The sequence below is a fragment of the Brachycentrus maculatus genome, unplaced genomic scaffold (genome assembly GCF_059751285.1).
Source record: "Brachycentrus maculatus isolate JH-2025_06_01 unplaced genomic scaffold, ASM5975128v1 h1tg000196l, whole genome shotgun sequence".
Classification (NCBI taxonomy): Eukaryota; Metazoa; Arthropoda; class Insecta; order Trichoptera; family Brachycentridae; genus Brachycentrus; species Brachycentrus maculatus.
In genome coordinates this window covers 1107372-1125863 of record NW_028280947.1, presented here as the reverse complement: position 1 = coordinate 1125863, position 18492 = coordinate 1107372, and the positions used below count along the sequence as shown (strand labels likewise).

Genomic DNA, 18492 nt, shown 5'->3' with positions numbered 1-18492 from the left:
ATTTTGGGAATTCCCAACAAAATAAAGCACAATGACATTGTCAACACAATATCATTCTTTATCGGAGTTGTGATAACGACATTCGATCAGATATCGACCCGGTATTTATGCCTCATACATATATGGAATTATTGTTCAATTTTTATTTTTTATTTTAATACTTCATTACAGATTACAATTCAATTTATTTACAAGGCATTTCTAATTCTAACATATCTACCAGTAACGCTATGCCTCTCCAAAAAAGAGACTAAGGTGTTGTGCTTGGAGAGTTACAAATACTCAATGTGATAGAATAATTTCTTTTTCTTTGCATTAATTTTTTGTGCATTTTTCCAATTAACATGATCTCAAAAACTCCGATGAATATATCAGAAGAGATCTCATAGAAAAGAAGACAATATCACAGATAAAAGAAAGAATAAGAACAATAGACATTGCAAATTGTATTAGGAACCATGGAATCTAAGATCTAGTCTTCCTGCTTTATGGTGTGTCGATGCTTAAAGATTTGTACTTATGGTATATGCAAAATCAGAAATGAGTAACAATTCGATGGCTGCGTCATCAATAAAAAAACCATTGCAGGAAGATTCTGGAAGAGTCAAAACACATATTGTCATTCTTTACATATTTCAACTTTGCATCATTTTATATTTACATCATTTTATCTTTGGATCATTCTTTGCATCTTTGGATCAATATTTGCATCTTTGGATCATTCTTTGCATCTTTGGATCATTATTTGCATCTTTGGATCATTCTTTGTATCTTTGGATCATTATTTGCATTTTTGGATCATTCTTCGCATCTTTGGATCATTATTTGCATCTTTTGATCATTCTTCGCATCTTTGGATCATTATTTGCATCTTTGGATCATTCTTTACATCTTTTATTGGCTTTGCATCTTTCGTTGTAATCTCTGGAACTAAGACATGAAGAATTTTATTGATGGGCCATCTAAATTTTCCATCGATTTTGAATTAAGTTTTATGAGGCACTTCGATGGATCGTTCTTTGTCTAACGCGATGTCATTCCGATAAGATAAGTTACCCGCGCGGCGTTCTGCAGTGCCCGACACATATTGCAGTTGGTCGTGAACCTCTAGACTCATTATTGCACCATAATGAAATGCAACAAACTGCGGTCAATGGCACGCTGAATTGGTGACCTTGGTGAACTCAGCCAGAGGTTGTTTACTGGCTCGTGTAGCGTTTTTATTTATAAGCCGCGTTTTATTGAACGATTTAAAGACTGGAGAAAGGTCAAAATTTCATTTTGTTATCTCTGTATCATATTATTTAAAATATTTACAATATTTTGATTGTGTCCAATCTTTGTTCGTAAATCTTGGTTTGTCTCAGGATTTATTTATATCGACATCTCAACACAGATGACGAAGAATATGGAAACTCTCATATTAGTATGTGAAGTCCGAATCCTGGATTGAAGTTCTAGTAATTCAAGAACAAGGTTTCTAAATTGTTTCATATATTATAAATAGAACTTCCAAGAATTTGAGTAGTGTGGTTGTCAATAATGAGTAGAATTGGTGAATGTTACACGTGTGTAAAGCGATCACTGAAACCAGCCTATGATGGTCGTCAGCCCCGTAAATGCCCAGACTTCCATGTTCTTTTTCATCTTTTATGAGATGTCAAAAAATAATATGAAAAATATCTACTATAATTGGAGATAATCCCGATTTGTGAACAAGTAGTAGGACACACTCAAAATGTTGTAGATAAATTAACTGGTCAAATTATAAGCTCAGAATATGGAAGACTGGGTTTTTACAAAAATCATGTTTCCAGGTGTCTCCTGGTATGTAAAATAATTCGGGTAGAATTGTCTTCGAGTTATTAAGAAGTCTGCTCAGTAAAAAGCTTACTCAACTCAGCCATAGATGGTGGCGAGAACTCATATCTGAAAGACTGTGTCAATTTAAGGAGTTTTTTATGATTTGATAATTATGGTTAATTTTGATTAACGAAATTTAAAAATCTATGAAACGACAATGCTATTCTAAACTTCGAAAACGCGAAAACACGAAAGTAACAGCACGTTGTCCGCCATGGACAATGCTTAGTAATTTGTGTATTGCCGCTATGTTCAACAGATGGCACTGCCATTGGGGTAATAAAAGCTGTTAAAAAACATGTTTTTACCTGTCAAAAAGGAACACTTCTAGATATATACATATTATTTACGTTTATATTTATATGTGTAAATAATTCACTTAGCATACTGTTCATCATTCTCTACCAAAACATTCAGATACAATTGTTTTTCTGATTTTTTACTAAGTATTTTGCTTTCCTTCCTCAGGTGCTTGGGGCGGGCGCTCCTCGGCCTCCCCCGGGGGCTCGAGCTCGGGCTCCTGGCGCTCGGGCACCCCCTCGCCGTCCCTAGGGGGCTCGCCCACCAGCTGGCCAGCGTCCCTCAGCGACGAGGGCATAGGACTAGAATATGAAAGAGATGAAATGCCGAAGAAGAAGAAGGTAAGTGGAATTTTTTTATTTTTCATCAATATGCTATGAATAAAGGTGTTGTTTGGGGATGTTTTTATTTATTAATTGATTTGGCATTTAATTTGTAGAACTCCATTTTAATTTAAATATTAATTTTAAATCAAACACAGATTTTTTGAGTCTACTTCGTCACATTCGTTTGATAATGCAAACGAATGTGACAATTATCACAATATTAATCTTTTATGTGTTTTGTTAATATAAAAAATACAACTCAGTAGACTCTGTGTTTGATTTAAAATTAATACATAAATGTATTTATTTCTAAAAAATCTGATGAAAATAGATTTAACTAAGGTATAATCTATCGCCTCCGTTTTGTAATAGTCAGCACGCTCGGCTACCATTCTGGAGGTCCCGGGCTCGATTCCCAGGGGGGGTCAAATCAATATAAGTGATTTTTTCACTCTAATATTTATTCAAATTCGTTATCAACATATATATGTATGTAGCTCAAATAATATGTTATATTTTTCCCACTCTAATATTTTTTAAATATTACCCTGGACTGGTACCCGAAGCGGGGAGCTGATCACCTTTTCTTCTTGTGTTAATGATCAAGATATGCGTTTATATGATGCAGTGCCCTATGATACAGAATTCAATCACCGGAAATGTCACACGTCTTTTTGAGCCCGGAAATTTACGAATTGGATAGTAATTTGCTTTTTAGAAAATGCATAGAAAAAACATTTTTATATATTTTTTTATAATTTATATTAACTCCTTTCTTTTCAATAACTTTTCTTTTCAATACCATATATTTATTTTGAATAAACTTATTTTTTCAATGCAAAAACGTTGTTTTAAGAAAAAAATAAATTACGTAAAATGTTACCGGGATTTAGAGAAAATAAAGTTAAATTTAACGAATACTGTGCCTTAATATTCGAAAATTATTTGAAGCCTCGAGCCGAGTGGTGCATAGAGCACTTCATCGTATCGACGCAGTGTCGTGTTGATCGTAATTACTTGAAAGCAAGGTGATCAGTCCTTTTGGTAATTTTAAATAAATATTAGAATGAAATAAAAATTCTTTTTTATTTAATTTGACTCCCATGGGTATCCGACGCGGGTTTAATTAATATTCCGCCATCATTTACTTCGAATCAATGTAAAAACCGATCGGCGTGACGTAATCATGGCGTAACGATAATTTCGTTATAACTATTACTAGGAAAATCCCACCTCTACTTTTTGCTCATCGCTGATTCGTGGATGTCGAATGACGTCATCGAGCGCATCACTGTTGCCAACGAAACAACTATTTACAGTCGTTACCTACCAGACAATCAGCGGGTGTTTTTGCCTAGAATTTTCACTCATGAATTACATGAAATTATAGTAACTAGTAAATCCACTCACGAGTAGGCATGGGGTATAAAAGTTGAAGCCAGGGTGGGGTCATGATAAGCGGTGCTTCATAAGCCGTAGCTAGATTTCAGAGTCACTTAGACGTTAGGTAATTTAAAAAAATTACCATACAATCGACGGAATTCTAAATATCTCATCTGCATAATGCTCATATTCACGATTGCCTTAAAAAATTGTCATTGTTACAAATAAAACCAGGTTAGCCCTTTCCTCCTTCCTGTCTTCTAACCCTTTATCCGCACTCAATGGTGCATAAGGCACTCTTTTGTGAAGAAACAATGTTATATTGATCGTTAAACACATAGCCATCACCCTTTCGCTAATGGTACCAACCAGTCTAGGGTATTATTAAATAAGTGTTAGAGTGAAAAATATCAATCATTTATCAATTTTTTTATTATTTACACAAGTATTTCAATTTCATACTATTTTTGTCAGCCTAAGCGGCTCATTAATAGAAATAGGTATCAAATTGTGGTAGAGTGGGTTCGAACCGAGAAACTCTGACTTCAGAGTCCGCGACACTAACTACGGGACCACAACCCGACACAATTATTAAATGTTAAAATCAAACACTGATTTTTTGAGTCTACTAAGTTATATTTTATATTTAAAATGCACATTTAAAAAAATCACTTTTGTGACAATTGTTTCGCCTAGTTATGGCATTTTCAAACGGATGGTTATATATTTAAAATATTATTAGATTGAAACCAATATTTTTAGCTTTTCCACTTTATTTTTATTTGACCAGCGACCGGGTTTCGTCGTAACCGACATCATCAGACTGGTAGGAGGCTATACAAATTGTTATGTTATATATAAAACAAGGCAGGAGTTGATAACCATGATTTGATATAATTTTGTTGAGAAATTAATTTAATTTGAGTGAATTTAAGTATTGTGTGATATTAAAATTATTTTTTATAAAGGTTTTTTTTTTGTATTGAGAGCACGATTTTATATAAAGTTATAATATAAAGTTATATCAAATCATGGTTATCAACTCCTGCCTTGTTTTATATATAACATAACAATTTGTATAGCCTCCTACTAGTCTGATGATGTCGGTCACGACGAAACCCGGTCGTTGGTCAAATAAAAATAAAGTGGAAAAGCTAAAAATATTGGTTTCAATCTAATAATATATTAAAAATGCAATTCCATCACGAAGTATCAGTGGATAATATAAATCTATTAAAAAGGTTATATTTTTCTTTAATTACAATTATATTATTTCTTTACCCTCACTTACTTTATATTTCGTAAAGAAGTGTTCACTTTTGGTGTCTGCTATTCGATTATTCTTTTGTTAAGAAGCATTTCAAGTTCATAGGCTTTTTGTACTTGTTCTCGGAAAAAAATATACGTACCTTGAATGACATTGTCTGTCATTGGTATACTAAACCTTCATTAATACGGCTCTCCAAATTTAAAACACAGTAAGGGACTTTTTTTTTGTAGTAAAAAAGTCAATTTTCAGTTGTGCATGTTTTCGGAATGCCCAGAAAATGTACTATATCCCAGCAAAAGCGGCATATTTTTAACTTAATTTTTACCCGCTACAGGGCAGAAAGTGTTGTTTTTGCATTTTGAAGAAAAGGTATTGTTTAATTATTTTTTTTAATATACTAAACATTTTTTAAATGCAGAAAAAGCCTCAAAGTTTTACCTAAAAAGATCTGTTGCACAGTAAAAAGTTCAATAAGTGGCTTGATATTTATTTTTAACATTTTGAGTGTGTCCAAATACTTGTTCACAAAATTTGGATTTTCTCCAATTACAGGAGTTATTTTCATATTATTTTTTGACATCTCATCAAAGATGAAGAAGAATATGGAAGTCTGGGCATTTACGGGTCAATAATGGGTAGAATTGGTGAATGTTACACGTGTGTAAAGTGATCACTTAAACCAGCCTATGATGGTCGTCAGCCCCGTAAATGCCCAGACTCCCATATTCTTCTTCATCTTTATTTTTAATATATTGTATTATATTTTTAAACTGTAAAAACGTTCTCCTGAAAAATCAAGTTTTTTGATTTTTGACGTTCTTGAAAGGAGTGAGCGATACGGATAAACAAGATTCCACTCATTATCCAGTGTATGCAAAATACATATTAAACGTTATGAAATCTTTGGTTATTAAATATTGAGTACATATCAATAAATCGTTATTTTATAATAACACTTTGTTGCTGTCCAGTGGATGAGAACACTTTCTAGAATAATTTGAAGGAAACAAAGAACTATGATACGTTTTGCCCTTCAAAATGTTTATCTTATCTGATAATAAACATACCTTTACAAGTAGTCAGTCATCGTATTTATTTCACCGATAAGTCGAGATAATTATTTAGTGTGTTGTGTTCCTAAGTAAATATATTTCACGATTTTCATTTACATATTTTAAATGTACTATCTATAAGTACGTTAAACAAAGAGAAATATTTAATAAAAATCTTGTTTTAATTGGCTTAAAAGTAACAAGCCTAAGTCTTTTCGGCTGTTCTTATTCGTTCACATTCGCCACATATACTTTTTTAGTCATTCTCTCGTTATCCATTCGCTTCACATGTCCATACCATCTTAAAGAACTCCTTTTTACTTCCATCCTATGGTGCCCTTGGACATTTTAAAAATAAAGCATCGTCTTGATCAATAGGCTAGACTTCTCAAAGCCAGTGTAGTTTTTTTTTTTTTTTTTTTTTTTTTTTTTTTAAATCTAGCTACGGCTTATGCAACACCGCTTATCGTGACCCTACTTAGGCTTCAACGTTTTAAGTTTTGTAGCCTATGCCTACTCGTGAATTGATTTGCTCTTTATGTTTAATGTTACTATTATTTCATGTAATTCATGAGTGAAAATTTTAGGTAAAAACACTCGTCCTGTCTAGTTATTTTATTTCAAATAATATCGAGCCCCGCATCTCCTGCACAGTAGTTAAACGTTATAACTACTACGCCACGGAGGACGATTCCGTTACCGCAAAACTGTATATGTTACAAGCATTGTGTTCCTGTGCAAAATGGCGATTTATTACCGTTTTTCCACCTTCACGACCGCCAAAAGAGCCCAATGGCCGCCAAGTGTGACACACGCCGTACAATATTTTCGCCGCTAACAACGCGGCATTCAAATATCAAAATGGTATTCCAATAATTTATTTAAAAACATCTGTCAGAAGCGCATAGAAGCCCAAGGTCGAAGTAGTAGCAGCCAAGTTGGCGCTGTACGCCGGCCGGCGCGGGTAATAATAAATAGTACGAACACATGTATAATTCACAATACACAACCCGCGCTTATTAAATAAACGCTTATTTATTAGCATGTGCGATATACGTGTCGTTGTGTTTATGTATCGCTGTAGCTACTAGCCCTCTGGTGATGTAATCGCCGCTAGGAAAATTCCGACACACGGGAAGGCCGGCTGCCATTTTTTTTTATTCCTCAACGTTTGAAATTAGAATTCGCTGATTGGCCGCCATGATGTATGATGTATTCTTTTGTTTGACAGCACCGAAATTCCCGCTTCTTTGAAATAACTCAAAAATACTTATTTTATTGATTAAAAAAGGCATTTAAACAAAGACAAAAATCAAAATCGTTACATTGTTTTAAGATCTATTTTTTTTACAATTAAGACAATTTAACAACGACAAACAACTAAATTTTATACGAAATAAACAGTAAATGAAAAACTTCGCTGTAAAAAAATTTCTTCATCTACTTTTGATGTATTTATTTTAAAACTCGCTGTATTTTTTTCTTTGTTTTCTTATCATCTTTATTGATTCATATTGCGTAATGCAAACGAACAGAAGGAACAATAACATTTTTTTAAATAACTGTCATTCATTAAAATTATTTCGTAAGGAAAAGCGAACATGTAGAATTTGAATTTTTAAGCACATATGAAATGTGCCATCAAAAAAACCATGTACCAATCCTGTACAATGCATAATGCACCATTAGGTTATAAAATGCATTGATAATAACAATAATGTATCATTCTATTAAATTAAATACCATTTTACACATTCGACTGACATATTATCGAATCGGTCCAAGGTACAACACTATTTGCCATAGATAAAGTCACAAATTTTGAAATGAGAACTCTCGGAACGAGAACGTTCATAATTGGAGTAATTAGGTACCCACGTATTATGTATTATGGGTAGGTACTGTCATATAATCGATATCGGCAGTTGCCCATACACTTGCACAAGTCCATAGAGACCTTATCGCGAGCTTGTCGTGTAAGGATATTGGTCACCTCTATCACCGGGTGGCAGGTTGCCAAGCCCCCCCCCCCCTTCGCGGGTACCTCCTCACCCTTCCACCGTCATCCGCTGCACCGAAGGCGGCCTTGAATAAATGTATGTATAATTTTCTTTGTGTGTTTTTACACTACTGCAGTAGATACGAGTGCTATTATATGTTAGCACAGGGCTCGTCATCCTCTGAGATTGACAATCGAATTCAATTATATATTATTGTTTTTTCATCATCGATTGCAATTCCGAATTTCTGCGATTACGTTGCATGCGCAGTTGTGAAGTACAGCATATTATGATACTTATTCTGCAAATGAGCTATTTAAAAAAAAAACGTTAAATTTTACTGATATGGAAAAATGAGTAATTTTCGATTTGATCAAAAGTATGGTTTTGAGGTCGGATATAATGAAAAATCGGGAATAAAGAAGATTTTTACACATTTGTGAAAATTACCTGTTCTAAAGATGATTCGTTTCATAGTGCGATAAAATCATGATATAAAAAAATAAGTAAGCACATTTTTTTTTAAATCTTTAAAATAGATGACTTTTTACGTTATTTAAAACGTTACCCTTGACACCTGAAGCATAAAACTAATCACTTCACATCCGTTTTCTTATATATGCATATAAGTAAAATCAAGATCGTCATCAGTTCAACCCACTGCAATATTAGAAACAATTTGGTGACTATTTGTATCTTTGAAATCCAGAATCTTTTTAGAAAATTAGTACGAATTGGGCTATACTTATACGTATTTTTTTTTTAATTTATAAATTTTCCGCGCTGAGTTTTCCCATCCCTATTTATCAGGTCGTGTATTGCGTTCGATTTTTAAACGTTTCCGCGAGTGCAGCGCCGCCCACAGCTCGTGAGCGCAGCGCACAACACTTGCCACACTTATAATATTATGTGTATTCATAATAAACACAACAATATAACGTCTATTATGTATTATGGTATAATGGAAGGCATCCTCGGCAAGGCCTTGCGCAATCATAGAGAAACACGAAACAGACCATAGAGCAATAAATTCTTGATCGCATTTCCCAAACCGGGCTGACTTAGAAGCACAGATAATCGTTTTATTGTCCATTATTTTGACGTTCGAAATTAGCGTTATTAAATATATTGCTTCAATAATCATATTCTTATATCAATATACGGAAACTCTGGCGCCATGTCATAATATTACCCAAAGTAGTTGATTAACTGCATTTAAATGCCAACGCACAAACTCTGTATGATAATAAAATTTAAAAAATAAACGAATGAGCTAATCGTATTTTTAAAGAGTATAAAACTCTTAAAAATCCGTATTCTTTTGTTTTTCGCACATTTACCTACGACGTACTTACCTATTGGTTTTTTTTAATCATATTATCACACAGTACCTACTTGATTTCGTCATAGTAGATAAGTACCTACTTGTTTGTTGGTTTTTCTAGCCTTATCTATGGTTTACACGTTATGCCGCGAAAATGCGCCGCGCGCGGGGAGATTGAATTTTCTTCTGCTGGTCGGCGGCCATTTCCCGCTCGCAGCGCTGGTAGACTTTCTGGCGACCGAATGCGACGCCAGTACATAATGTATTTATTAATACCTGCGCTGCGCTTTCCGACATGCATTTTCCGACATGGTGTGATGTCATAGATACTATTGCGTAATTCGGATATGTCTCAATAAACTGGCAGCCGAACTTCTCATCTCATTGACGCTTATAAAAGTTTAGCAACGAATTTCGACTGTATGCAAAATTCAGCTATGGAATTTATAAATTAATGTATTCAACAGCGCTTTCTTTTTTTAAGCGATATTATTTGATTTTTAATGAATTTGAAGATGCATAGAATAATGATATAACTAATAAAATGACCTTAAATCAACTATGTCAAGGATTTCACCTTGGCTCTAGCGTACAGAAGTAGGGATTATGACTCATAGCACGATACATCTGTTATCATCGACAATTTATCGATATATTAACGTTTTACGTTTTAAATCTAAATTTCGTATTTAATTGACCGGATAAAAAATCGGTTTTTCTTTCGACTGAAACCACCGTACGGTAAATAACATGTTAATTGTTTAATTTATTACCGCTACGGACAGCATTTAGCACTTCGTTACACATTGCAAAGGCACTACCAGTTACAGGTAACAAATTGGTAAAGAAAGCTATCGCCTGCAAGTTGAAACGTGTTTTCAATGCGAATACATTTTCAACTGTCAATTGCCTTTAGATTTACGCAACTTGGCGTTTATCTGTCAAGTTTTCTCCGTTTTCACACCTGCTTCGAGTGAACTGATTCGAACAACGAAATCTCCTGTGGAAATTTCGAAATTCCACTTCAAATGCTATCCGCACACGGCTGCATTTGAAAACTTTCATTTACGTGTTTCGGGTTGCAAATCGCTCATGCCGGAAATGGTTTAGAGCAAATATTAATTAATTTATAGAGCGTTACGGTTTATAATTGTGTTGTTACAACAATAATGCACAAAAGACAAACAATCGATAATGGATGATATATAACTTTTGATGAAGTACTCTATATAAATGGTCAAACTGCTAGAAGCAAATTTGGATCAAACTGGCAAGAATCTTGATAAAGTTTCCAAGATGTGTTACTTAACCATAGTTTTCCATTGTGAATTGACGTCCATACATATATTGAGCACAAACGGTAAAAGTTAACTACAAAGTTAGCATTTCAAGTCATTTTACCAATGCAAGAAACCTTCTAATACCTACTTACTTCATTAATAGTTTTTGCCACTTCTTTTTTTAGTGCCATCTCTTAACGGAGGTTGGCTGTTTGTTATCGGGGCTGTTTGGACTCTAATACTGCTGTTCCAATAAGGATGTGGTACTTTTTTCAAAGCAGTCTGTCTTGTTCTACAATTACAATATCCATATTCTTCCAGATCTTTATTTTCCCTGTAAATTACCTTATGTAACTAGTTGAAGATATTGTTTTTTTTTTGTTGATCAGAGAAAACGAAAGTTGAAGATTTATGATATAAAGTGTTGGCGACGATAATTCGGATTACGTAGACAGCCAGCTGTACAAACTCATGGATTCATCAAAAGCTTAACGTTGAAGTGATACTCCTACGGATGTGCCAAAAAGGGTCCAGCATGTCTCCGGAAGAAGTCATGATAGGTCTGAGAAAAGTATGTTGATTCGTGATTCAGAAAGAGAGAAAGTTGGCGTTTGTCGCTGCTCACGATATCCATGCTATTGTTATTTCTGCGCCCTTCACGGTTTGTAGATAGAGTCCCATTAATTTAATTTTATACTGATAGAAATCAAACTATTTACGTTAGGATGAAACTATTCAAATAAAATAAATGTCACCGGTTTGTTTTGACAAGAGGCGCCATCTATCGTGACGCGTCCCACGCGAGATATTTCCAAACCTACAGATCCACGACAGTACCAGCGTTCATTTGTGGGAGTGTCTACGAGTTTTATGTGCATACAAACATCAGAAATAGATGCGAAATTGCGTAATGCAGATCTACCTCTGTCTTCTGTGCTCCTGGTATCGTTGTCAAGATTCGCAGGCATACATTGTAAACACATAAAATGGACACCGTAGTTAATACATACATCCAACATACTTGCGGTAAACGATTTCGCTGAAATATCCTATCCTTGATTTTTATACTATTATACTTCGTACTTCACACGATAAAAGTTTTATCTCTAATATCGAAATAGCTATTCTTAGTTTCTTTTACCTTTTTTATGTTAACGGATGCTATGGCTACTGTGTTTGAATGTGACGATAGTCTATAATTATATATATCCATTTGTCTTATTTTTTTTATATCTTCCAGTCTAGTACTAGTTTGTTGAATAAATAATTGTCTGTCTATGAATCAATCCATTGAAAATACAAATTTCATTACTTTTCGTATTTCTTGAATGAACAGAATACCCGCACTGCCAAGTAAACTTAACGACATTAAAAGAGAGAATATACGAGTTTGGACGGGGATCAGGACCGTCGAGGCGCTGTTTCGAGATGACCAGTACAAGGACAATTACTCCCAAGTGATAGTCGACGTCAGGGGGACTGACATGACACGAACATAAGAAAAAAGAGAGGAAACAAGAGAGCAGCATTTTCAAATCCCCTTTTTTTCTTTTTCATCGTCAACATTTATTTTTTGATGAGGAATTTAAATCAAAAGCATATAATTTGCATCATAATATCAAAAGTTTTAATGGCGTGTCAATTTTTTTCGCACAAGGTTGACGACTAATCTATTTTGATTCGCTGCAGTGTCTTTCCGCTGCCATTACTAAATATTTCAAAGATTATAATATCTCGGACTAGTCGTTAAGTATTTACGACCATTTTCAACCTTTCACTCGCATTCTTATACACTCGCTTGCCTTTCTAAAACCAAGTACTCTTTTATTTACTCGAATATGAATCCGTTTAAGCCACGTTCGCTACTTTGCCTTTAGCTCTCGGCTTTGATTACATTTATTGCAACTGTATTTCTCCTCAAAATGTTTTGACGGACTCTTATTTAGCCGTTGCATCTCGGAGGATGTTTGCCCGTGTTTACTCGGCGTATGGAGGTATCCGAAATATCAACAATCGATCAGAATGCAGAACTTTGGCTAGCGGCCAACGTGTAGCGCGAGTTGGCAACCGAAACTATTTTCGAGTCCTTCAATATTCAATTAATATAGATAAATTTTAAACCTTCTGACGTTTCAATTATTTAAAACTGCTGTCTTCGGCAGCTTAAAATAACACGAGGGAGATTTTCGTGCCTTGATATGGTACATTCTTGTATTTCAGTGTTTATTTTGACACGTTGAATTAAATCTACGAGTATATTACCAATATTGAAATTATTTATTATATCGGACACTGGATTATTCACCCTACGGATGAGATGTCAATTTTAAAGGTGTCTCAACTTGATATTAAACACTGTTCATTCTTCCCTTTTTAAAGACTAATAAACACTCAATTAATTAATCAGTCTTAATAAAGAAGCGGTAAGCTTCGAAACCGGTAGACATTTTAATTAAGTTATAATAATGTGATTTAAAAACAAAGTTATATTTTAATTATAAAAATATCTCTATTGAAAAGCAAACGCTCTTCTGTGTTGAATACTTTTATGAAACGCTTCTCTTTCAGATTCTTTGAAAGTTTTACTTTATTCATAACTAGCAAAATACAGAAGCTGCAACTAACGAGATATTCGCCCATACTATTATTTGAACAATACTACACAATGCACCTCTCTTTATCAACCTCCCACTTTGTATAGTAGGTACGAATATGTTCTGATAAACAATTGATTTGCCTTTTACCTATTGTATATTTTGACTCCTAATTTTAGTTTATCATTAACTGATAAACAGATGAGTAGGCAGCCAGCCGACCTCTTTTGTTTCCTTTCTTTTGTTTCTATCTATTTTTTATCTAGCTCTTATCGATATATTGATAAAAGAAACTGGATATCTTCTTTTGTTTTTTTCCATGGCACTGCGTCATAGGTTAAATTACCTTATTCCGAAGGTCTTATGGTATATTTTTATTATTGAATGCAGAAATATCATTCATTATTTCGATGAAATCTTTGCATACATTTTTGGTTAGCCGTTCGCGGATTGCTCGTCTTATCTTGAGTTCTCTTCCATTCTGCTGTGAGCCCACTCAACTTTTTACGATCTTGCGTCATCTTAAATGTAACCAATAAGTTATAATAACGTTATCACGTTGTTTATTCACTACTAATCTTAATGGTTTATAGACTGTACAGTCGCCACTCGTTGAGTGTTAACGAAGAAATTGTTGAGCCAGGCTTCGGAGACTATTGCCTATAAATGTTATAGTTACACTTATGAGGCAAAATATCCATTAATTTTGAATTGTTGAATTATGTTCAAAACTAACTGCATTTAAGACTGCGTGACGTATTTTTTTATTTCTCTCTCGTACACATTTGTATTCTCCTCGTATTATTTCCACATAGCGACAAGCGGACATCTCCTTAGGCGACCATCTGCATATAATTTCAAAACGTGATGTCCTCATTGACTTTATAAATCTGTTCTATAAAGAGCGCATGCCTTCTTCCTTCTGTGGTCTGTGACGTAAAAGGAATCCGTCGGGGTCACACTTGTTGGGGTTTTATTGGAGTGGGTATGTCGATGCAACCTGTGTCAACCACATATTCATTTATAATATGTATCCAGTGCCATCAATCAATGATGATACGGACACCCTTTGAATGCATGTCACCTATATCTGCAAAACGACAGTAGAGTTCTCCAGTCCTGACAAAGATTTTCTTTCTTCTATTATATTTCTTACTAAAATTCTTGTGATTATTTGATAGATTTTTTTTTATTCCTGGTGAAAAATATACGTTTTTTTAGCCTTGAATAATGTTTTTTTGACACTTCAACATAGATGAAGAGGAATTTGGAATCTGGGCATTTACAGGGCTTATGACCGTCATAGGCTGGTTTAATTAACTTTACACACGTGTAACATTCACTAATTCTACCCTACCAAATGTTTTATTTGTCTCATCTATTACTGCAAAATTTGCAAAATTTTCTTAGGGAATCTGACTTAGCTGTCAATCAATGAGTAATTTATATTGTACATTATTCAACTGTTTAGGATCCTAAATATTACAATACAACAGGAAACGCAAACTGCGAAGGTGTACTCAGAATCTACTATCTAGGTTTTTTATCACTGATGCCTATTGCGTATTCATCAAATGTTTATAATAAACCAAGATGGTATTGATACCAACAAAATGTTCTAGTCAGGGTCATAATTTCTAAAATAATACACAGGGCTCGCCTTCCGGGCTCGTAGGTTTGTATCAGTCGTAGATAGACCTACCTGTAGGTAGTAGTCAAGGACGGCATTTTGTTATGCAACCCAGGCCGACATCTTGTTCAGTGCGTGCGGCTATTGTGCCGGCTTAATTGTGCGGAATGGAGATGAGCCGCGAGCAGCCGGCAACGGTGGCCGGCAAAACCCACACGCGAGAGATTACATTGAAGAATTATACGCAATGGGCTGGAACAACGAGATGCGTGGTGAAATTCGCTGATATAAAATATTCAGTCTGCCAAGTACCTTTTGTTGCATGGTACACGCTTTGCTAAGCCGGTCGAGGTTAGATTATAGACCAACCGGAGTCCTTCCTGAAGAATCCTCGACTAACATGACGCGATGGTTCTTGGCTGCCGTTAATCGTACCGCAACGAATTGCTTCAATGATTTTCTTTGTCGCTTATTCTTTTTTTTTTCTATCATGTACCTACCTACAACAACTGTTAATTATGGTAGCAACTACTCACAATCTATGGTAGACTTTATGTCCGCACCGTCATCTATGCATAGTACCTACGTATTTTATGTATCTGAACGTCGATAAACTCTACATACATATCGCGCACTCCTTTCAAGAACGTCATAAATCAAAAATCGTCAGTTTTCAGTTGTGCATGTTTTCGTATTGCCCAGAAAATCTACTGTATCCCAGCAAAAGAGGCACATTTTAAACTTAATATTTACCCTCTACAGAGCAGAAAGTGCTGTTTTTGCATTTTGAAGAAAAGGTAATGTTTAATTATTTTTTTAAATAAACTAAATATTTTTCAAATGGAGAAAAAACCTTCAGGATTTACCTAAAAAGATCTGTTGCAAAGTAAAAAGTTCAATAAGTGGCTTGATATTTATTTTTAATACATTGTATTATATTTTTAAACTTTAAAAACGTTCTCCTGAAAAATCAAGTTTTTAGATTTATGACGTTCTTGAAAGGAGTGAGCGATATGAATTATAAGAGGACGTTTCAAAAATACATTTTACTTGTTAAACACCACTTTTTCTTCAAATCTATTGTGAGGTAGTATTTTACGAAAATGGCGCTTATTATTTTTATGACACGTGTTTCCATGCATTCCGCGTCATTTTCAAACACAGTATGTGAAGCCAAGTCCAAATTTTATAGTTGTTTCCTTGGGACATTGAAGTATAAACAGGGTATTTTTTACCAGTGGGAACATAGACAATAGGGCTTTAGTCATTGTAATTTTGTTAATTATGGGTCCACAATAACATATTTTTATTTATATGAATTTCTTTTGTTTCAAAATGTTTCAGTTTAAAAAATACTGGTATTAACCAAGTAAAAACTGAAAAAAATAGATTGATATTACCACAAAGTGACTCTAATCAATAAACGATTTTTTTAAATACATAAAAAATATCTGCAATCGACATATCGAGAATTTGAAATATATATGTACATACTTATACTTATATCGCGCACTCCTTTCAAGAACGTCATAAATCAAAATACTTGATTTTTCAGGAGAACGTTTTTAAAGTTTAAAAATAAATATCAAGCCACTTTTTGAACTTTTTACTGTGCAATAGATCTTTTTAGATAAAATCTGAAGGTTTTTTCTCCATTTGAAAAATATTTAGTATATTTAAAAAAAAATAACTAAACAATACATTTTATTCAAAATGCAACAACACTTTCTGCTTTCTAGCGGGTAAATATGAAGTTTAAAATATGCCTCTTTTACTGGGATATAGTACATTTTCTGGGCATTCCGAAAACACGCACAACTGAAAATTGACGATTTTCGATTTATGACGTTCTTGAAAGGAGTGAGCGATATATAAAATCCACATAGCATTTATACTTACCATAGATATTGTGTATAATATCACTAAGCAGTTTTCTGTTCCAATTGGTGACAGTACCAAATGATTTACATCTCAAAATAACTCCAAACTTTTCAAGTAAACTCATTACCAAGCTTTTGTTGCCTAATTTTATTATGAAAAGTTAATATTCAGATATCTTGAATCATGCAAACCTTCCAACGAAAATATATGAACACATTCATTGATTTTCCAATTAATTCCATAGATATTTAGGTTCTTGCGGTTGTTAGTCTGTCAACAAAATGGCGGCTTATCTCTCTCGTATTTATCTGCCACCGTTCGGAAACCAATAAATGGAAGATTATCTATATTGTCAACATGTTTTTCAGAAAAAATACGTCATATTTGATCTGCGGTTGCGTTCAGTAAAATTCTTTTAGGATCGTGTGAAAGGAAGCTTTTTTCATATCTGCAGTGTCAGATTCTTGAAAAAGGAGATCTTGATAAAAAGGAAGTTATTAGACCACGTTTTTATTGACTTTCTATCTGGACCCTTTTAATGGTTTATACAGAAATAAGGCAAGTGTCGTTCAATGTTTCATTTTCCATACACTCGTAGATTATTGTTTTTCCATGTTTATCATTTTCCTGAGTATCATAAAACGTAAATACGTGAATATTCCAATAATATATTGTCATATGGTTGATACTTTTGTTTATTAATCCATTGTTAGTCACGTTTTGAAATAAAGTTAACAATAATGTTTTTATCTGAGTCGTGATTTTATAAGAAAGTGTAATATTTTTTATGACAAGAAAACGCAATAAAATAGACTTTTACACGTCTTTTCTCATTAGCACGATCCCGTGATTGCTATAAAAATTTAAAAACATTATGGCAACAGGAAATCGTAAACAATGAAAAATGCAAAACATCAAAATGTCCGATATAATTAATTATTTCAAAGTACACCTTATTGTTTATGAATCACAGCGGCTCTGAAGGTATCCGTTTGAAAGGACGTTGCTCTCTTTGTCCCAAAATGGCGTCGATCTTATAACGTCGGGTTTCGTTTTTTTTATAAGGTGAAATTAAAGATTATTGACGCTTTACCCCGCCACGACTTTGGCCTGTTCGGACATGCATTCTCAACGTATCTTGCATTGAGTGATTCTCTGAACGCGTCGTTCTTTTGTTTACGTCAGTTATTTTTTGTTTTTCCCGCTCATTGTAAAACGCATGCGTCACTTTACCTCTAATGTTTGTATCGAATCCAAGGAGATTGTCGGATTCGTTGATTCAAAAATCGTCGAGCTTCAAGCTTTTTGATTTATTTTTTTAATATTATTTTTGTAATTTTGAAAATAAGCTTTTAATTTTCTGTATTCTTATAGACTTATTCTTAAAACGGGCTTAACTATGCTTTTTGAACGTTACTAAATTCGTTTTCATTAAAATTTCACTTAGTAAATACCAATATTTCTAAAAATCTTTTGTTTCGATGCATTCCGCACCATTTTCAAACACCGTATGAAAATGATACGGAATTTTATTCATTTTTTTATTATTCATTTTATCAAATAATGTATTCCGATATACATGTTAATAG

At 33.8% G+C, this 18492-nt stretch overlaps 1 protein-coding gene and 1 long non-coding RNA gene across 3 annotated transcripts in view; one reads left to right on the top strand and one right to left on the bottom strand.

Moving 5' to 3' along the window:
• Glut4EF (Glucose transporter 4 enhancer factor) overlaps nucleotides 1-18492 on the top strand; it is a 273282-nt gene that overhangs the window by 200141 nt on the left and 54649 nt on the right. For both annotated transcript variants that reach the window (XM_088263083.1, XM_088263084.1), the window contains exon 4: nucleotides 2332-2504. In XM_088263083.1, the coding sequence (XP_088119209.1) occupies nucleotides 2332-2504 (173 nt within the window). The remainder of the gene's footprint in view (nucleotides 1-2331; nucleotides 2505-18492) is intronic.
• LOC148307584 (uncharacterized) overlaps nucleotides 1-18492 on the bottom strand; it is a 145015-nt gene that overhangs the window by 89477 nt on the left and 37046 nt on the right. The window lies entirely within an intron of this gene.